This window comes from Varanus komodoensis, unplaced genomic scaffold, assembly GCF_004798865.1.
Source record: "Varanus komodoensis strain SLA01 unplaced genomic scaffold, ASM479886v1 scaffold3, whole genome shotgun sequence".
Classification (NCBI taxonomy): domain Eukaryota; kingdom Metazoa; phylum Chordata; class Lepidosauria; order Squamata; family Varanidae; genus Varanus; species Varanus komodoensis.
Genome location: NW_025335761.1, coordinates 35,055,528 through 35,077,766, shown reverse-complemented (window position 1 = coordinate 35,077,766; position 22,239 = coordinate 35,055,528). Strand labels below are relative to the sequence as shown.

Genomic DNA, 22,239 nt, shown 5'->3' with positions numbered 1-22,239 from the left:
AGGGAAACTTTGTGGAGAACTGTTTAGGAAGTTTCTGAATAATTGATTTCATACATAGTTTGCTGGTATTTAACTATACCAGTATCACTCCTTTTTGAGTGGTTTAAGTCAGTCCCCCACTCAGGTTATGTCCATGACAAACCATTCACAACAACTTGCATTCTGGTTTTCTTTTTCAACAATCACTCTACTGCTAGAGTATCATATAAGTTACTTTGAATATTTGTAATAGAAAAGTGGCATAAATATAAACATGAATTTCATTTGTAACCACTATTTTCTCTGAAGAGCCCAAAGTAGCATTCATCATTCCTCCCTCTCTCCCATTTTATCTTCACAACAACCCCATGAGATAGTTTAGATTGAGTGATAAGGCCTGACCTGAAATCACCAGGTAAGCTCCATGGCTGAGTGGGAACTTGAAGCTGGGTGGCCCTATTGCTAGCCTGATGTTCTTACTGCAGCATCACTGAGAATGAATAGATAAATACATAAATAGCATTCACTTGTGAATAGAGATATGTGAGATATGAGAGAGGAAGCATGTACTTCTGTCATGAAAACTTGCACTAGAATTACAAGTGTAGCTATAAGAACAATGGTAGGAGCAGGGTGTGTTGGAGATGTAAACATATAAGAGGTCTGATATTTGATAAAAGCTAATTACCAAATAACAAATCTTGATTGCCAACTAGCAAATCAAGGATACTGTAATTTTCTTGATACTCTAGTGTAAGGAAAGGCAACCTAGTGCTTTCTGGATCTTTTGGACTACAGCTCCCATTATCCCTCATTGCATTTACCATGCTGGGTAATCCATATATAACCCAAAACATGGAGATTACCATATTACTTACTTTTGTCCTAGTGCTCTACCCTTCCTCCAAACAGGGGCAGGTAAGCTTTATTTGCACCAGTACAGATGTCAGTATAGTTAGTTGCCTTATTTCAACTGAGCAGCTTACAGGCTGTGCTGGGCTGTTTGAGCCCTGCAGAAGCGTAATGTGTGGGCCAAATTAGATACGACATTATGTCATTATCTTTAACCTTTGCATTGCTGATCTTTAAAAAATGAATAGCCAACATAGGGGTCTGAACCAGCCTCAGCTATTTGGGTGCTAAATAAATGGAACCTTTCGTTTCACTGCAAATGGCTGTTGTAGGAGATCTCAGTTCAGATTGGGACCATTATGAAGCAAACCCCATGCTATGGTTTCAATCCAGCTCTCCACATGCTGGCTACTTATTAAAAACAACAAGCAAACAGTTTCACAGAAGGCTACAGGTATGGGTACTGTTGCATATAATTTGGCCCCAAGCTTAAGCTGTTGGGGCTGTGGCAGAAATGTGCAGGATTCACTCATCTAACAGAGCCAAAGCACTCCAAAACTAATCAACTTCCATCTAATTCCCCTTAAAAACCAGTACTAGTACTAGAATCTAGAGCACAAGAAGCCCCCAAATTTCTAAGGTGAGTACAGTATATAGAGTAAGTAGAATAAAATAAACGCAAAGCATTGTTGGTTTTTGAACACTAGTGCGGTATTGACCCAAGAACTGACATCTTCTTAACCCTTAACAGTTCTAGTATTGTGTGACTAGCACTCAGAGCCACAAATGGGCATTCTTATGTATTTCCTATCCTGTGAAAGGTACTGGAAAAATTCAGGCTGAAATTTCCCAGGAATCTGTTTGATGGTGACTTTCAACAAGTGAGGCATGCCTGTTATAAAGGAGCTACACTGCAGTTTTCACTTAAAGTTACCTAGCCTTTAAAAAAAGAAAACCAACTAAAAGCAGTTTAAGCATATCTAGCCAATGACTCCTATGTTCTAAGCTTTGCACTGACTTGTGGGCCTCCCAGAGGAATCTCGTTGACTACTGTGGAAGCAGGATGCTGGACTAAATAGGTATTTTTCTCATCTGATCAATTAGAGCCCTTCTTCTCTTTGTTTTACCAGGTTCAGTCTCTGATATCTCTCAGTAGGGATCTCTAGGTTGAACTACATGTCATGTTAGATGTGTGATTTGCCCTTGCATTTTGGAAAAAAAAATGCAGAGGGTAAGAAATGGGGTGCAGATTGGGACCATAATGGGGAGGGGGGTCAGTGAGTCCATTTAAAGCCATTACCTCAGTGAGTCCCCCACTCCACGAGCTGCTACTATCACTGAGGAAACATCAACTTACCTCACAGGGCAAATAGCATGGGGGAAATTTAGTCAGGACTATAGCATGGAAGACAAGAGTAGTTCCACATTTAATCCTTGCTGTGATCACAATCTGGATCACACACCCACTTCAAGCTTGAATGCATTGGCTAAGGTGGTGCTCAGCTTGCAGCACCAGGAAAAGGATTTTGCTTGATGCCTGAGAATATTGTGGTTCAGTCTTCACCCTTCATGCTTGCTTCTGCTCCACTTTTATTCACTAAACAGTTAATGCTGTTTATAAAAACTCTAGGGCATGCTATACATTGAGGAAGCTGACCTACAGATTTTGTTTAGCTTGGAGTACGCACGCATGTATGTGGGGTGGGGGAGAGGGAGAATTTTCGCTAAGCAGTGGATGGGCCTCTCTGGTTGTTCAGGGGTTAATATTTCTCTCTCGCAATTTGTTTCCCTTTGCCAAAGTGGGTGTTGCTGGAATGTCTCTTGTAAGAAGGGGGGGCTGAGCTGTGTCCTCTGGAGAGGGGCGATGTCAGCATCAAAAAGGCACAAAAGGGGGAGGTTTCCAAAAATAAAACCATCCATCCCTTCCAGAGCCTGCCAGTGCCAGAGGCAAGCAAGAAGGTGCTTGGAGCTGTCTGCAAAGAACACACAAGCTCTGACAGCCAACAGAGAGGGGACGGGCAGAGGGAGAAGCTGGGAGTTCTCATTCTTTCTAAGGTAGGAGGAGTACTGTTGCTGCAGCTTTGGGAGACCTGCACTGTTTTATTGCTCTTTTGAGCTCTCCTTCTCCTTCGGACAGCAGGCTCTGATTAAGCCTCTTGTAGATGTACCTGAAGATGTGAGTGGCTTTGAAACGTGCAGGAGGAATTTAGCTAGGCTGCCTTCTTCTACACCTCCTGCCCCCAAACTCCGGTTGCACTCATATGAAACTACCAGTTCTGCGGTGGAGTGGTTTTCCTCTTGGACTGAAACCATGAGGGGCTCCTGGAGGAGTCTTCTTCCATTAACCATAGCACTTTTTGCGGGGGCTATTGATTGCCAGAGAGTCTTTGCTGGGCAATATGATCAAAATCCTTCTGTCAGAACTGATTCTGGGAGCAGAGAAACAAGTCGACTACAGTTCCGGAACCAAGATAACTTGGGACCAACAAACAAGGTGTTCAGTTTGTTTCAGGTACACAACCCTCTTTCCACTTTGGACCATGCTCCTGTGACGCCTCAAACCGTTGTAGCCTCCAATGGTTGGAGGAGAAACCTGGCAGGGAGGGAAAACCGAAAACAGCACTCTGTGCCCACAAATGTCAGATCACAGACCAACAACCCTGGGACAAAAACTGATTCTCCAGGCAGAAGCTTGAGTTGGACTCTGCAGCAGAAACAAAGGACAGACACCTCACACCAATGGTTACGAAGTGGGCCAAAGCCACGGGCATCACAACCAAGAATGCAAAATTCCAGAGGCCGGATGTTAGGGTAAGTGCAGAAACAGTGTTCAACTGTCAAACAAGGTGTTGGCAACTTTTGACAGCTCCACACTCACTATCGGAGCAGAACAGTTACTATGAGTTTGCAGTCAAATTTTCATTTTCAGAGCAGGTCAGTCAATCCAGAATCTATTTACAAATATACAGTCCCCAAAATACCCACTGCAAATTAGCCAACCTAATACTTCTGTACTTCTGAGATCTTTCTAATCTTACTTCAGGTTCAAAGTGACTTGACAGTTTTCTGTCCCATGCACAGAAACAAAATATGATTAATTTTCTGCTTAGGTTGTTCTGTCACTGCATCTGTAAGAGATCTCTTTGCCTAAAGCAGATTAGAAATAGGTTGTTTCAGTGTGTTGTGTGTATGCTGTATACATGTCCAAGACACAACTATCTGTACATAGACAGTGAGACACTGTGTTATGCTTAACAGAGAAAGTATGATGTTGTGCTGATTTCTGTGAGATTAATGTGTCTTCGCTCACAGTATTCCCAAAGATTCATGCACAGTTTGTGCCTAGGAAAACCTCAGTTTGCTCTTCAGTCTATGGAATTTACTGCATGTGTCAGCTTTTGGTGTGCACACAGCCAGGTTTTGAGTCTGTATTGTGATCCATTTGTCCTCCTCCCTCTTGGGTGCTTCCAGGCAGTGCTTTTATTGAGCCATCACCCTGGGTGATTCCCAGAATTGCACAGGTGGAGGTATCTTCCATTTGTAACTCTCCTGTGTTTTACTACCACCACCGCCACTACTTTACTCTTCTTTCTTATCAAAGAAAATAAGCTAAGGAGAAAAAGGTAGAATAGTTGCATGGTGCCTTCTAAGGGGTAGCTCTAGGAGCCCTCTAACTGGGGCCTGTGTTAATGCTGAGGATCTCTTCATTTTTAAAGAAGTGGATGACCACCGGACCATGACCACTGGACATTCTTGTAGTGGTTTCCCAACTTTCTTTCCTCACCATGGGGTTCTCAGGTCCTTCAATCCCAACTTCATGCTAATGAATATAAAGCAGTGTTTTTCCTTCTTCCACTTCTTCCATTACATTTATACCCGCCTTTTTTCCTCTTGAAAATAATCCAAGGCAGCTTGCTTGATCTTTATCCTTTCCACTGTAAAGAAGAAGAGAATGAACAAGTTCCCCACCCAACTCTTTCATAATTTATTGTTTGTATATTAAAATGTTTTAATTCTCCTTCATCCTTGCAGATACCATGATGGTTATCAAATGTCATAATATGTAATACAACAAAACACTAAAACCAGGTCATCATGAGAAAAACAGAGAAGGAAGCAAATACAACAGAACAAACAAAATCAACCAAGTAAAATTGGTTTGTGAGCCGCCCCGAGGCTTCGGCGAATGGGGCGGCATAGAAATTTTCTAAATAAATAAATAAAATTCCTGGGAAAATAAAAGGGCTTCACACTGGTGCTAAAACATTGCAATGTTGGCACTAGTTGTAACTTCATGAGGAGGATATGCTCTAACTAGGCACCACAACTAGGAAGGATGCTTCTTCTTTATTTAATTTAGGTTCCATTATATTTATAGTCCATCTTTTTTCTTACAAGGAAGCCAAAACAACTTACATTACCCTTTCCATTTTATCCTTTTAACAGCCTTGTGAGGTATGTTAGGCAGAAAATTAGTAACTGGGCCAAAGTTACCCCATGAGCCGAAGAGCTAAGCAGAGTCTGAAATTCAAATTTCCTGACTTCCGTCCAGCACTCTAACCACTGCACCTAACTCATTCTTACAGGTTGTCTGTCAGAAATCTCAGTCTGTAGGGACACACCTTAAAGATACTATTAAGAACATCTTTAGTTAGGTGTCCTTAAGATGACTGTTGGGACAATCCGATATGGATGCTTGTAGCCCTTGAAACTCAGAGGATTACATTTATGGAATGGTCTTCCAAAAGTAGTTCACCTGGCTCCATCTTTATAATCTTTTAAGTGCCAAGCGAAAACAGTCCTCCGGATATTTTAATAATTGATTTTATACTTGGATATTATTTGTACTGTGTTTACCTTTAATATATTTTAACTTATTGATATCTGACCACTGCTGCGTATTTCTCTGCTTTATTGTAGGTTGTTTTTATTCTTATTTTATGTAATATTGTAATCTGCAAGGAGATTCTTCAGACTGCTATAGTAGAATATAAGTAGAACAGACAAACACACACAGCATCCTATGGAAAGCAAGAGGAATGCAAAGGTGAAGATAATTTCTGCAACATTTAGATGGCAGATCTTGGCTATCTGAGTGTTGTGCCTCAGAGCACAACAGAAAGAGGCTGAAGCACTGCCAGGAAACCTCGTACCATGGCAGTACCTCTTCTTTCCCCTCCCTGCATCCCCAGAATGCTCAAAAGACCTGCCTCTGAGATCAAGTTTGCCGTCTCGAAGGAGCAGCTGGCATGGTTCTTTCCAGGACAGCTGCAAGGTGGAGGAAGGTACTCCAAATACAGAGATGTGACAAATCTAGTTCCGGGATGGGAATCTGTTGGATTTCCTCAGCCTGGCTCCCCAGACTCCAGCGTGCTTTCTGTCTTTCCTAAGTGTGTCCCATGCTGAGTGTTTGCATTGACATCTGGCAGGAATTGAGTCCCAATAAGTACACGAAGCACCACAACTAGGAAGGATGCTTCTCCTTTATTCAATTTACTTTTTGTTATATTTATATCCCACATTTTCTTGCAAGGAAGCCAAAGCACTTGCATTTTCCTTCCATGAGGATGGCTTACACACATGCTGTTACATGCCTACTGTGCAAGTTGAGTTCTCTTTCCATTCACGTGTCTTGTGGGCGTTGCATACTTGCACAAAAAGTCACTCGTGTCTCCAAGCATTCCTGGACTTGAACTTGGCTCAGTGTATTTCCTGGGCAGGGCCAAAGATGGGAAAGAAGTCTGATAAGCACCAGAAAGCATCCTTGTGACATGATCTTTGCATCCTAGTTCCAGTCCTGATCCTGGAATAAGTTTTTGAGGCTGGAGCTGGGACTCCTCCCTTCAGCAGTAAGACTGTGCTGCCCCATGTACTGTTTTCTCACTGCAATAATAGCAATGGTTTTCCTGTTTGGCATCAGCCTTGAGACTTTTGGACTGGGACACTGGTCTAGTTATAAATACTATTCTATATGACAGCTCTAAGTGCTCATGTCTGTTTCATTCAGAACACTTTCTAGCATCATGTCTGATCAGTATCTCTTACTGCTCTTGTCTGTATGCAGATAGGCAAGTGTTCTTGTGGGGGGTTCAAGCAATGTGTAGAGTAGACATAGGCCAAGGTAAATCATTCTTAATTAACTTAATGGAATGCAATATTTCTGCTTACTTTGTAATATAGAATATATGCCTTTTGTGATTTGTCCAAGGGTCCAACAGTACTATCTTAACATACGTAGCTGTATGTAACATTAGCCTGACAGCCATCTCTGTGTTGCAGTGGATCCTTGGTTGCAGATGATCTGTTACAGGTGAGCAGGTGAGTGAGTACAGGAATAAGGGCTGCCTCCCCTTTAAGCTTTCTGTATTCCCAAACAAACCTTCTCTTCCCAGTTTCCTACAATCCCCAACTCAGGAGTTCCATTTCATTCCCTTCTCTAAATTATAATAATTTCCTCCTATTTCTGCATCAGTTTGCAATTTTTATAAAATCCCACATGGAAATTCAAGCATGTTTTTCTGTGCCTTTTTCAAAATATATGCCTATTTCAAATGGTATGCATTTTTATTGAAAATTTCCACCAATAAATTTGCTTTTACTGTACTCATTTTTAAGACTTTTGGAGATGTCAATTTTGAATGCAATCTTCAGAAAAGTGTAGATATTGATATTTAATTGTGTTCTGGTTCATGTAGGGGTTCAGGCAATGCAAATCTGGTGAGTTTGCCTGAAAAGATCAACTGAATAAATATCTCCTCTATTTCTAATTTCACACAGTAAACATAATTCTGGAATACAGTGCTAAAAGCTATGTATGTGTGTGGTGAGGAGGATTTCGGGGAAACAAGGCAGGTGAAGGGGTTTAGAGACTTAGTTCTTCCCCAGCCACTTCTCTGCCTGAGAATGCTTATGTGGCAGAAAAGCAGCCTTAGGGCTACCATTACATGGAACCACATATTAACATATCATTTGACCCTAAGGATTCTGCATTTAAAACAACCCAGGTATAAATAAAGGAAGGTCTCAACAAAATTAAGATTCATTTATGAAAATAGCAGATACGTACATTTATACATATAAAAACCAATATAAAAGCAGAATAATAACACATTGTTTTTAGTCATGTGTTAAATGCCAGAGTTAGAGCATAGTACAGCAAAGTTATTAAGAATCAATAGAATTACATCACCTGTTCTCAGTCTAATGCAGCACATATCATAGAAAATTATTTTCTTATTCAAGAGAATATTGATGTAGTGTGACATTACAAATCTATTGAAGATGGAAGATAATCTCTGATGAGGTCTCATCTCTGATGTGGGGTCAAGAGTTATTTCTAGAAAACATATAATTCACAGCAGTTAGCTTACCGAAAACAATTTTTCTTCTGATCTGAAGATAAATGTCTAAACTGAAACAGTTCTAGCATGCATTCACCTGGAGTTGAATAGTGACATGTTAGAATAAGTGTGAAGTAATTTAATGGATATTCCAGGAAATGACAACCTGGCAAATACAACTGTTAGACTAAGGATGGATAAATGTCACGTCTGGCTTCTATCAGTTTTTCATTTTTTTCAGTCATAAATTCATTCTATGCTAGTTCCATATCAAGCTGTAGAAATCCATATGAAAATTTATATATATTTCCTCAATGGAGTATTATTATATACACTTTTTCATAATATATACATTTGCAAACAGTTTTTTATTATTATATGTAATTTTCACTGATAGTCACATTTCTGTGCACTTCTCCCAAACATACACATTTTTATATCCATTGATTAATCAGAGGACTGATCACAAAATTCTGAAAAGCATGAATACAGAAAATGATTACATTTTAGTTTCAGGTTGGGAAAACATGAATTAAGTATGTTCACATTAAAATGTGAATCACCTTAAATTCTTCCCCATCCTGGACTTTCAATCCTAGAGCAAAAGGGGGGTTTGTGGGAAAATAAGTGGGATGTGAAAGCCAGTAGCATCTGATAATCATAAGGAAACAACACAATTGTGAGAAATTTGGGGCAATTATTTATTTATTTATATTGTGATTTATATCCTGCCTTTTTCCTACAAAGGGCTCAAAAGGCAGCTTACATCATCTCTCCTCCTCCATCTTATCCCCACAACAACAACCCTGTGAGGTAGGTTGGGCTGAGAGTCTGTGACTGGCCCAAAGTCACCCAGCTGGCTCCATGGCTGAGCGAGGAGTAGAGCCCAGATCGTCTGAGTCCCAGTCCCATGCTCTTAACCACTACACCACACTGGCTCTCTAATTGCCACACTGGCAATTGCTGCCGATTTTATAGTAGTACATAATAACAAGTTTCAAAGACATGCAACATAGGTCAACTAATTTTAGACCATATGACTCCATCACTCCAGAAAGTTTTGTAAGGCATGGTAGGTAACATGGGTAAGCTATTACTCTGGTGAACAGGAAAATAACTGTGCCTTTAGAACGTATTTGCAAATCTGCAGCAAAAACTGACAGACATGTGGGTGGACATACACATGCATTTGCACACACATGGTTGGTATAGCGTGGAGGATAAGTGAATAAGTGAGAGCCAGTGTGGTGTAGTGGTTAAGAGCATGGGACTGGGACTCAGACGACCTGGGTTCTAGTCCCCGCTCAGCCATGGAGCCAACTGCGTGACTTTGGGCCAGTCACAGACTCTCAGCCCAACCTACCTCACAGGGTTGTTGTTGTGGGGATAAGATGGAGGAGGAGAATGATGTTAGCTGCCTTGAGCCCTTTGTAGGAAAAAGGCAGGACATAAATAGGGAAAAAAATTATTTATATATTTTATTACACTTATATGCCGGATCCCTTAGCCAAAAGGCTCTCTGGGCAGCTTACATGGTACGACAATAAAATAGCAAAGAAAAACAATTCAGTTTAAACAAGAAGATGGAAATTAAAGATAGGAGGAATATATGACATAGCCTGGAGCACCCAACATAATGTATAACCAAATGAAAGATAATGTGTTTTCGTACTCTGTTATAATCCTTATTCAAAACCTGTGAAATGCTGCCAAATGTGTTAAAGAATTCTAGTATAGCATCCTCACAGTGTAATTATCATGTGAGATTCTTCTATGTGTTCATGAGTCCCTTAGGCCACAAAATGGAGTATCTAGGATTGGTTTTCCAACCTATCTTAATTATCCCTGATTCGTTTTCTGTCTTCTAGCCACAGAATCTCATAGGTTGCAGAATGTTATATGGGCCAACATTAGAGCTGTAAATGCAGCAGTGTATTATGCATGTACAATACAAGCTCTCCAATGGAAGGCATCTCCTGAGTTTTTCTTTACTCTTTGTCCATTCATGGCCCTCTTTCTTTTAATGTCTCTTTAAATTAAAATTGGTGGCATTACTTAAAAGCTGTAGTAATAAATCTATTCTGTACACCACTGCTAGGATAGTTTTGTTTCTATGAATCCTCACATATCTGACATATCCACCTGCTCTCTCCATTTCTGTATCTAAATTACAAGCCAATTCAGACAAACCATTTCAAGCTTAAATAGTATAAATGCCTGGTAGGATGGGAGAACATGTGAAGTTCAAGTTTGTCAAAAAAAATTGTTTTCTACTTTTTACTTCAATGCTTGTCTCACCTCATTCTTGCTCCTGAACACAAGCATCCTTTTAACTCAAAGAGGAAAGGCATGCATTTTCAATCCCCAAAAGGTTTGTATTTTTGCATATTTTCCCAGCATGCACCTAATCATACAGTAGATCTAAATAAAGGTTTCCTTGTATAAAATGTTTTGTATGATATCTGCATTGTTAACATTATAGCTTGCTTGACTTTTTTTATTGCTTACCTATCTGGACTGTAGCCAACCATTCAGAATGTAGAGCTCCAGGCCTGGTGTTACTCTTGTTTTCACTCTCATAATGCTTATCAATGCTAATAAATTGTGGGGTTTTTTTTAGCAGTTGACAATAAAATACTTCCTTTCTTTATCATGGTGTTCTCTGAAGAGGATGTATTATGGTAAGTGGACAACCTTTTGGGGTTGCCCCCTCCCCATTGTGTTTTTCAGGTAACATATTGTTGGGTGGAGCCATCCTCTCTCTACTCTCTCTTACGCATGCACACTCACAGGAACACCATTGTCTTACATTCTAATAGTAGATAAAAGAGGTGTTTCACAATAACTCATTATACCTCAGTACTTGAAAGAGCTAGCAAGCCACTGCCATTTTCTTTTATTCTCTGCTGCATGATTAAAAAAAGATGTAACTCTTATGTTGCATTGCAGAATTTAACAAGCAGAAAAATCCCTGTCATTGTAGATGCATAGCTGGTAATGAGTTATGGATGTCTCCCAGATTCCGTTGCTGTTTTAAAAACTGCTCCTAGGGAGCGCTGTGTGCTCATGTTAGGTTGGCTTTCTTCGGCTTTTATGAGACTCCAGTGATTCCACCATAAAACTTTGCATTGTGCTGGCCCTGTCATTCCAGCACTTGAACTTGTTTTCAGCATTTTGTGAGGTGTTGATATCCCACAGGTGCCTTTTCTATTATTTCCTGTGTAATTGCACCACCATTTGCTGTAGAGATAATCCACTTCTGACATTTCTTTTCCCCTTTGCAATTGAGCAGGGGTTTTAAGTGATACAGCTCCTACATGAATGTGTTCTGATAAAGCTGGCATTAGATGCTGCCAGGAATAGTGGCAAGTGTAATCAGTCCTAATTTTGGTGATGTGGCTGACACTTGATTGAGTAGCAGCCTTGTAGGCATTCACATTTTGAGGGCCAAACTATATAATAAATTGTATATACATGCACTTAATTACTCTTGTTTTTATTTTAAAAATAATAGCTTTTGGAGGATCAGGATTGGGACAATGGCATTCAGGGAGGGGTTAGTCTTTCCACCTCTGCTATGGTCCTGGAGAAATGGGTTTCTCCCATCAGCTCTTATTTTCCCCAGAAGGGAAGCTGCCATCAGCACTGGTGACAAGTTCTTTCTTGGGGTGAATAGCAGCTGCAGGGATGCAACTTTCACCACAACTGTAGTGTGAGAGAAAGGGTTATCTTTTCCTTTTACAGCACGTTAAATGCACATAGGCTTCTATTCTGCCATTTTTGGTGTCAGCTGCTCCACTGAACCCAGCCTCAGGAAGAAGCTAATATCCTGGTTTACATGTCACAATCACCAATAATTTGCTTAATTATGGGGGGTTCTATTTTAATTGTGGGTTGTTGTGAACAAGGCGACATGCTAGTACCTGCTGTCCACTTGCACTTCTTGCAGAACAAACTTAGAACTAATAATGGGTTCTTTCTCTAGCACATTTGGGGAGACAAGCTGAAGGTCTGAGTTAGGGCACAGCGCTAAGTGACCCGTGGATGAAGCATCTCTGGATGGTTTAGCCATTCTTTCTTGGCAAATTCTGAGATGTCATGACATATGATTTGGGCCAACCCTTAGGGGCGCAATGATCTATAATGGTTCTGTACTGGATAAGCCCCAAAGAGCATACAGTGATCTAGCCCTCTCAGCACCTGCAACTTTTCTAGTACTGTGTTTGAGAGTTTGCTTCACAAGTATTGTTCAGGTCATATATAGTCTTTTTTAAAACTGTAGATCCACTGACCCTTTCTTCTTGCTTTCCATTTAATTCCCATGAAATCAGAAAACTCTAATCACCAATCAGCTTTGTGGGCCAGACTAGGCACATAGGCTATGGACTTGGGTGCAGAACTGAGTCTGCTGCTGTGAAACCACTATAAAATAGCTGTACAGAGTAATATATGAAACAAAGTATGACACAATGGAAAGAGGGGAGCAGAACTCTTTCCCCCGAATTTTTTTTTTTTTTTTGAAAATTTATTCTGGTAGAGATCTGTGATTTGAAATAATGGCCCCTGGCTAAAAAGCAGCTTCTGCTGAAAAAGTACAGGTGAGTGCATGGGGGTGGAGTTTCTCCCTGCTATACTTTAATTTTTCCCCACCCTTGCTTGTAGAGAATTAGCAAGAGCCAGGGCGGGCTTTGCTGCCATCACATCTGCTTGTACCCTGTGGGCTGGGTGTTTAACAGCAGGCTGCCTGGCTGGCTGGCATTTCTATACAAACATGCCACAAAGACAAAATGGCATGGGTGGGGGTGTCTGCTTTCTTGCTTCATAGTATGAAGCTAGGCTTTCCTTGGTGCATCATCCCTCCCTAAGCTGTAAACATATGGTGGTCCTCAAAGAAGCAAGAATTTATTTTGAATTCTTTATAAGGCAACAAAAACCACACAGCGTCCAAGCTACTCAAATGTTAAGTAAATTGCTTAAATATAACCAGATGCTCAGACAATTGGTTGCTGTGCAAAGGAAAAGGAATAGTCCCTTTAGTCAACCCCGTAGCCCATAGCCAGAGACCCCAACACATGTGGCTGCCCATTAAATTTCTCTGTAATTGGAAATTGAGAAGGCTATAGCTCTTGTCTTAATCCATCCCAGTAGAATGAGCCTTTGCCATTCCTCTCCTCAATAACAGTCCTTAGTTTGCATTTTCCTAATTCAAGAAATTGTTTTGGAGCTAATTCCTATAACATTTTTGGATATATACCTGAGAACTCCATCCTATGCATGCTTATACAGAAAACATTCCTACCAGTTCCCTGCCTTCCCCAGCTAGCATGGCATACTGGGAAATGCTAGGAGTTGTAGGACTTTTTTTGGTCTCAACAGGCATCAGTTTGTGCCCAAAGCTGTTCTTTAATTGCACCTAAAAGTGTAATATGTGAATAAGAGATTAATTTGGAAACACATGGAACTTAAAGGTTTCATGCAGAGAGCTCTGATGGGCTGTAATTCCCTGTCAAGTGTCTCCTTAGTCACATAACCAGGTTTGCTCCAGTGATGTATAGAACAAGGGCAGAGAACCTCTTTTAGTTTGAGGGGTCAGAGCAAAAGAGGTAAGGCCAAAATACAAGACTATTTTAGCTTACATCTTTTAGTGCTAGCAACTAAGCATTGAGAGAGACACATCAGCCCTGCAGATTGGAGGTCAGGGAAATGGGCTGATGCCAGGCAAAGGGACACCACCGCAGATTTGGTGCCTAGGCCTGAAATTTTGCACCCCGTACTATATTTCTTTGGGAATCTGGAGTTAATTTCACAGTCTGTGTCTTTGTTGTGCCCTTTATAGATTGAGAATGAATAAGGCACTAAAGTTAGCATTTTCTTCTATCAGGTACATTAGGTAAATTTATAGGGCAGCCCTCCCCAAGCAGGTACCTTCCAGATGTGTTGAGCTAGAACTCCCATCATCCACATGTCCAAGTTAGAAGGTCCCTGCTTGGGGAAGGCTGTCCTACAAGGAACACAGGGAGGGTAATTCACAAATCACCCTCATAAGCACACAAATACATGGGGTGGGAGCAGGATCGTACCCCCTGTATGGCCCCATCAACTGTATATTGGAAATGAATGCAGAAAGGAAAACATTGCATACAGCACCTTCATGATACATAATGCATGGCTGATGGAGGGCATTCTTCACATATCCATGAACATGTGAGGACTGTTGTGTGAACTCATCTCAGAGATTTCAAAGTGATTGAATGTATCCCACCTGCAGTAGTCAATCTTTAGAACAGGGGAGCCTTAAATACCATCCTTATCTTCAGGGAATAGGTATAGAATCTTGAGCCTTTCTGGTTTTCCTTTGAGATGGGGCTGTCATAATTTCAAATAGTGCTTCAGATAAATGAATGAGGAAATCAGTTATTTTGTCATAATCAGCAGAAATTTCTATAATATTTTCCCCCCAGCTTGGCATCTTCCAGATGTCTTGGTCTGCAATTTGCAATGCTCCTGACTGTTGTTCATACAGGAAAGGGGTCATTGCTTTGACCAAGTGTTCCCTTGGTCAAAGCATGTCAGGGTCTGCATTTCTGTCATGGGTGTGGCCAGAGTCACTAGTGTGACTCTTCTGTACTCAATGGGGTAAAAAAAGACTTGCATATCCAGTCATTCTCCTCCCCCAACTCCTAGAAGGTTTCTTTTACCACCCTTAGGAGACAGAGTAGGAAGGATTAAATAATAGGAACAGCCCAGAGCAGGCCCAATGAAGAGGAGAGGCCTGGGGAGAGCAGTTATGACCTGAGGGTGGGGGGACTCTGCAGGTCTTGAATGTGTGGCCTGAAGGTTCACATTAGGATGGCATGCCAGAATTTCCCCTCTTTGGCTATTTTAGTGTTTATGAATTGCTAAAAAGGTAAAGGTTTCCCCTTGACATTAAGGCCAGTCATGCCTGACTCTAGGGGGTGGTGCTCATCTCCGTTTCCTAGCTGAGGGAGCCAGTGTGGCCAGCGTGACTAAACACCGAAGTGCTGTTATCTGCCCACCAAAGTGGTACCTTTTTATCTACTTGCATTTGCATGCTTTCGAACTGCAAGGTTGGCGGGAGCTGGGACGGAGCAACGGGAACTCACCCCATTGTGCAGATTCGAACCGGCGACCTTTCAATCAACCAGCACAGCAGCACAGCGGTTTAAACCACTGCACCCATTTAATTCGGTGGAACTTATTTCTCAGTATTTAACTACTGATTGGACTGTATATTATTTTAAACAGGAGGCACAGCTAGAACAATCAGTCATACAGATAGACATATCATGGATGGTAGTTCCTGCACCTATGCAGAGCTTGTGATTCATAGTGACTAGAGTGTTGGACTGGGACTCCAGTGCCCACTTGCCCATAAAGCACACTAGGTTACTTTGGGTAGTTACTGGTGCTCAGTCTAACTTGCCTCACAGGGATGTGAAAATAAAATGGAGAGGAGGAAGATCTTAAATTCCTTGCAAGAGGAAGAATGCAGGATATAAATATAATAAGAAATGAAATAAAATGAAACAAATATAAATGTGTAAAGAAAAACTGCATAAGAGGGTCGTCCTAATTAGGGCATACTCAGTTATCAGACATTTGTGTAGTGCTGCCTTTAAGTAAAAAGCAACAAAAATCCAAGCTATGTTTTTTATCCTAAGGAAGGTAGCCAGGTAATAGCAACATATCTTTTCTTTTAATGTGAACAAGCTGTAAATGTGTATTGAGAGGGCAATGAGACTTATTTTTGCCAAGGTTCTGGAGTTTATCCTATCAGGAATTGCCAGTTTGGTTAACAGCCAAAGTTGTTCTCTTAGTGGGGTGCATACTCTTGCCTGCAGGAACCGCCGTCAGAATATGCCAATAATCCGAGGCAAGAATGGGAAATGTTTTCTCTTTTTTGCAATCATGTTTAGTGGTTTTGCAAGAATTCAGTTAGCAAATCCTAGGGAAAGAACAGAAAGCTGTAATACCACATTTTCCTACTACAACAGGTTTGGCCTGGAGAAAGTAGTAGGTTCAGAAGAGGCCAAGAAGGCCATTGGGTCCAACCTCCTGCTTTTGCAGGACGTCAAGTCACACCATTCCACTCAGATGACTGTCCAGTTTTGTCTTGAATGTATCTAGCCCACAGCCTCTCTTGGCAACTGGTTCTACTGTTGCATTGCTCTGACAGTTAGAACGTTTTTCCTGGTGTTTAGCCAGAATCTGGTGTGCTGCAGTTTAAGTTTGTTGATCCATGTCCTACACTCAGGGATGAATGAGAAGAGGTATTTTCCTTCCCCTTGTGACAGCCTTTGAGGTACTTGTAGAGTGCTATCATATCCCCTCATCTTCTCAAAGCTAAACATGCCTTGCTCTCTCAGACTCCCATCATAGGGCTTAGATCATCCAGATCCTAGATCGTCTTTCTTGTCCTTCTCTGAACCCTTTCTAGTTTTTCTGCATCTTTTAAAAGCATGGGTGCCCAGAACTGAACACAGTATTCCAGGTGAGGTCTGACTACTGCAGAATAAAGAAGAACTAGTATTTCACTTGTTTATAACTGATGCGTCTATTTATGCATCCCAAAATAGCATCTGTCCTTTTTGTGGCTGCATCACATTTCTGGCTCATATTTAGCTTGTTGTCTACAAAAACTCCAAGGTCTTTTAATTTTTCAGTGCTGTTGAGTCAAATATTCCTAATCTTGTATTGATACATTGAGTTTTTTCTCCCTAGATGAAAAACTCAGCATTTTTTCCCTGTTGAATTTCATTCTGTTGCTCTCTGCCCATCATTGTAGCTTGTCTAGGTTACCCTGGTTCTTTGTTTTGTCTTCCAGGATGTTAGCTATACTGCCTAGTTTTGTGTCTTCTGCAAATTTAATTATTGTTCCCTGGACTTCATCATCTACATTATTAATAGAGATGTTGAAGAGCACTGGTCCCAGGACTGACCCCTGTGGCACTCATTATCTCTCTCCAGCTTGAGAAGGTGAAGTTGATAAGCACTCTCTTTGTGGTCAGTTTTGAATTCACCTAATTGTAGTTCAGTTGATCCCATGTTTGCTAATTTGTTTATCAGGATGTCATGGTGCACTTTGCTGAATGCTTTGCTAAAGTCTAAGTAAATTAGGTTCACAGCATTCCTGCTGTCCCTTGGGTGGTTACCCAGTCAAAAAAATGAGATTAGGTTAGTTTAGCAAGACTTATTCTTAAGAAATCCATGTCAACTTCTGTTCATCCCTGTATTTCCTTCAAGGTGCTTGCAGACTGATTTTTTAAAAATAATTTGCTCCAGTATTTTCCCAGAGGATTCATGTTAGACTGACTGGTCTATACTTTCCGATTATTTTTCTCCTTTTCTTGTAGATGGGGACATCAGCTCTTTTCCAGTCATCTAGCACTTCCCCTGATTTCCAAGATTTCAATTATAGATAGTGGTTCAGAGAGTTCTTCCAGCTCTAGGGTGGTGCTCATCAGGTCCTGGAGATTTGAATACATTAAGCTCATCAAGTTGCTCCTTGACTATTTTTCTGTTGATTTTAGGCTGCCATCCTGCCCTTTAGTCTTGTACTTCCTCCTCAGTAGGTAGGTCGTATTTTCTCTTGTGGGAGGAGTGTGTGAGCCAAAGCAGGAGTTAAACTCCTCTGCCCTTTCCTTGGCATCAGTTACCTTTTTGCCATCTATATTGAGTTGTTGAACTCCTTTCTCTTTCATTTGTTTTTCGTTTTGGATGTAAGTGAAGATTTTTTTGTTGTTTACAGCAAACCCTTGCTAGCATCAGTTCATAACCTGCTTTAGCCTTCCTGACTCCATTCCTGCAAGTCTTTGCTGTCTGTTTATACTCTTCTTTTTGTGGCCTGGCCTCCCTTTCACTTCCTGTACATGTCCTTTTTTGCTTTCAAGTTGTCTCTTAACTTTTTGTGGAGCCATGGGGGTTTCCTCTATTGTAACTGGGAAGTAGTCAGTAGTGTTAAGAACTATAACTATGACAATATTGGGAATAAGCTCTCTCAACTTGTAAAGGAAGCGGCCAACAGGTTGAGATAATTGAGGTTCTCAAGAGCATAGAGCAATGTTAATGTTTTGGAGTGGTTTGATACATTTTATCCATGTCAAAATGCAGTTATCTATTCCAGGAAAAGGAGAGAGGGGTAGGGAGACTCAGATAAGAATGTAAGAAGAGCCATGCTAGATCAGACTGAAGGTCACACTGGTGTAGTGGAACCAAGGCTTGCAGGAATGCAGTGTCAGCATTTTTACTGGCAGGGATGCTGAGGTCATTTGCCAGCCTCCTCTGATTTTCTTGTTCCCTCCCAGTTGCAATCCTTGCAGGAGAAAGGGTGAGGAAATTCATTTTCTCAGCAGCAAGATAAAGATGTGCCATGTTATGGAGTAGCTCCCCAGCAACCAGCATTTAGATACATAGATAAAATTTGACCATCATAATTCACATCCATTCATAGCCTTAACCTTCATGAATGTGTCTATTCTCTCTTTAAAGCCATCTGAATTGGTCCATGTTCTGGCAGTAGCAAATCCCATAGTTTATATATAGGTAGGCTATGACCCAATCTGTAACTTGCATTCCTCTGCTCCCCTTCCCAATTATGGCTAGCATTTTCCTTTCAGGAAATAGATCCTTAGGCAACACTGACTGTGGCTGGTGATACATCAGTGCATTTGAACCTAGACCTGCCAAAATCACATGGAAAGTGAGGAGGGGCCCAGTCAAAGAAGCAAAAAGGGTACACAAGTGAAGGAATTGAGCCCACAGGAATCAATTGCGTGTGACTGATTCTTTGTAAATGAAGGAAGAGGCATTTTTCTCCCAATTATGTATGGTTCTGGTAAAGTGTGGGAAGAGGGGCTTTGGAAGAGTACACTGTGGCAAGGGAATGGTTTCAGCTTCCTCCAAAAGGGATTCACATGTCCAAACAATATTTGTATGTTTAAAGGGCTGTTTATTTCAGTGATTTTCTCTTAGAAGAAAAGTCCTCTATTTGAAGGTATGTTCTATTTGAAGAACTCTCCTGTCCAATTCTGGTGTAAAGATAACTTTAATAATGGTTGCCCATCCATAGTTAGTACCTGAGCAGCAGACTGATGTGACAGACACACAGGCCACACCTGTTTATAATATCTTCCACCTTATGGTAAGAGGTACCATATCTCCATTTAAAACATAATGGCCATGTCTTCATTTGTAAAAGCAAGAAAATAAGAAGAGAGTTGATAAGGGATCTCTGAGGTCTCTTACCTTCTGTAAATTTGAGAAACTGCCATGGGTACCACCACAAAATCAGTTGGTCACCACTTTACTGTCTGCGTGTTACAGCTATAGATCCTAAGCTTATTTTTGCATCTTATTCAGCAAAAAGGTTTGCTTTGAGTCTATTGGACATTACAATATCTCTTTAATTTGGATTGTCTAATTCAGCTAATTGCGAATGATATGATCTAGTTAAAGCTTTTTTTGGAGCATATGTTTTGGGAATCCCTAATAGTGGCTTCTTTTGCAGGGGAGGTTCTTATATAGATGAATTTTGTACAGGAACAGTCTTTAATATTTGCTCTTTTAAATTATTTATCTGCTTTGTGGAATTGAACAAATGGTCATTGTAAATGGATTTTCTGCATTATGATAGTCACATCCCATAATGCAATGGATTGAGGACTTGTCAGTTTTTTCTATATAGGAACAAGTAGCATACTGATGCCACCTTCAGCTGAATAGTTTTTATAGATGCCTGGTTTAAAATTATTTGAGCCTATTTATAATTACTGGCAAGTTGCATGTTTTTCATACAAATCCATCTGTGCATATTTATAAACGGGGAGATTAGAAAAGCAAAAATTGGATATCCCAAAGTATTAGAAAAATATAATTTTTGCAAAATTCAGGAAGCAATGTTGTCCCATGGCTTCAACATTTCCAAAAATCTTCCATCTCCAGATAGTTTTCCACAATTCTGTTCTGATGTGCAAGTGAGTACAGGGAAGCCTCCTCGAGCACATAGTTGCATTAGTCATGGGGAGCTGGATGTGTGAACTGCTACAGTTACACCTAGGCTTTCTCTGAATCGCTCCCTGTTAGCTGTAAGGGGAGTCATGAGTTTATTAAAATATAAACTGAAGCAAGCAGCAAATTTTGAACAGTAAGAATTGAAGGTAATGAAGCAATGCACCTATCTCTGAAACAAGCACCCTCTGGACATGACCTAAAAAGTCACAAAGGCACAGAGCTTTGTATGGATTAACATCTTCACTGAGTTCTCTTAATGAAACTTTAAGCACAAGCTGATAGCATTAGCTAGATCAGTATATGTGGGTCCAAGGAGCACCAAATGTATCTTTCCTAATCTTGTTGTTTACTACTGCCTAGGCCAAATGTCTGTGGGGGACAATGCTGTTCAGGCTGGACAACAGCGCCTGGGACAAATCGATGTATTAAACGTAAGTATGAACAAAAACAAATGCATTTTCCTAATGATTATTGTATACTATATAATATATCAGTGTACATAGTGCACATGAACAAAACAACAAATTAAGCCAAATTGCTGCCTCATGGACTTTGCATTCTCAATGTCCATAATGAATCCAGGGACAAGGGACTTACGTAGAGGCAGAGACAACTGAAGCTGATGGAGCGTTGCCGACTCTGTCAGTGTAATGCCTTGAATCAGCGTATAATAATTACTAAACCATGGTAGCCGTCAGCAGTGGCAGACCAGGGGAATTATGGGGCCAGTGCAGACAGTGGAAGAAGTTCATACAAGACGATGATGCCTGCAGTGGTTCTGCTTCTTACAATTCTGGTGCTGCCCTCCCCTACTGAACTGCAAGAGCAGGATAGCTGGTACTCCCAGGGCCTCTAGAGCTATCGGTCAAAAATGCAGCATGCAACAGTTCTAACTGTCTCTTAGTCTTGAAAGGATTTTCTATATTTACAAAAAGATAGAAAAAGTGGTGGGAAAACATGGATTACAAATAGAAGACAGTGACATCTGGTCTCCCATAAACCTGTGTGAGTGAGGTAGGGTGATGGCATGATAAAAGCCTCATCTGGCAGCACCCTGATAAGCAGGAGCACAGGCAGGTTTTTGTGAAGAAGGATGATGTCACATGTTATATGGACAATTTTTGCACAAAGTGATGATTCTGATTGGTTCCAGAACATGTGGAATTTTTACTGCTAGCTCATTAAAATTAGTTAAAAGGCTGCATTGGCGGAAGCAAGGATGTGATAATCCATCTTTTATGGGGCACGGCTGCACTAAGGGGAGATAATATGAGAGATCTTAGGCCTTTGTTTTATTGCCAGTTAGTTACTTTTCTGATCACTGATCTTTTAAGGAGGATCAAGCAGAAAGGTTTATTCTGAAGCTGACTTGCTGTGCTTCCTCTTCATAGCTCCAATGAGAATCTCATTGTGGGAACTTTATTTCTCTCTCTTCAAATATTACTTCAGAATTCCTCTCTAAATTTAAATATTGGATCTTGTAAGCTGGGCCCTCCCACATGGTCATTTGCCTCTGGTATATGAATAGGAATAGAGTGCAGTGATTTACAAGGAAACAGAACCATGGAGAGGCTCAGATGACATCATTATCCATATGAGCTGGAAACCCTGGGATGCAATTAATTACATTGTAAATCAAAGCAACTTGTTCATTGCGAGTTCATATTGTCTCCTGCCATGCTTTTTAGTTTCTGACCACAGCAGTCCTTTAAAACCAAAGAAGAATGATAAAGAATACTGAATCTAACTAGCATTCATACCCAACACTCACTGCCTTTTTGGTCCCTACTTCTATGCATAACAACTTGACTGAATAATTCCAACCTGATGCTCAGAGTAAAGTTTTAAAACTTTTGATCTAAGGGAGTTTGAAATGTTACATTGTTCTTTACAATGCTGCAAGGAAAACTGAAAAAGTTATATCACAGAGGAAGAGAGAGAGAACTATTAGCTATTTGATGTTTATATGGATGCTTTGTTTCTAGTGACAAAATATCTCACTAGCTGCATTTGGTTTGTTTGTGATTCTTAAATTCTA

General features: G+C 40.7%; 2 protein-coding genes across 4 annotated transcripts in view; both read left to right on the top strand.

The window, feature by feature from the left end:
• Window positions 1–2,883, top strand: part of AREL1 (apoptosis resistant E3 ubiquitin protein ligase 1) — a 97,644-nt gene extending 94,761 nt beyond the window's left edge. Inside the window, exon 21 of the mRNA XM_044435938.1 lies at window positions 2,761–2,883. Coding sequence (XP_044291873.1) covers window positions 2,761–2,762 — 2 coding nt within the window. The 3' untranslated portion in view covers window positions 2,763–2,883. The remainder of the gene's footprint in view (window positions 1–2,760) is intronic.
• Window positions 2,884–3,142: 259 nt separating this feature from the next.
• LTBP2 (latent transforming growth factor beta binding protein 2) overlaps window positions 3,143–22,239 on the top strand; it is a 161,807-nt gene continuing 142,710 nt past the window's right edge. For all 3 annotated transcript variants that reach the window (XM_044435931.1, XM_044435932.1, XM_044435930.1), the window contains exons 1-2: window positions 3,143–3,642; window positions 20,562–20,632. In XM_044435931.1, coding sequence (XP_044291866.1) covers window positions 3,143–3,642; window positions 20,562–20,632 — 571 coding nt within the window. The remainder of the gene's footprint in view (window positions 3,643–20,561; window positions 20,633–22,239) is intronic.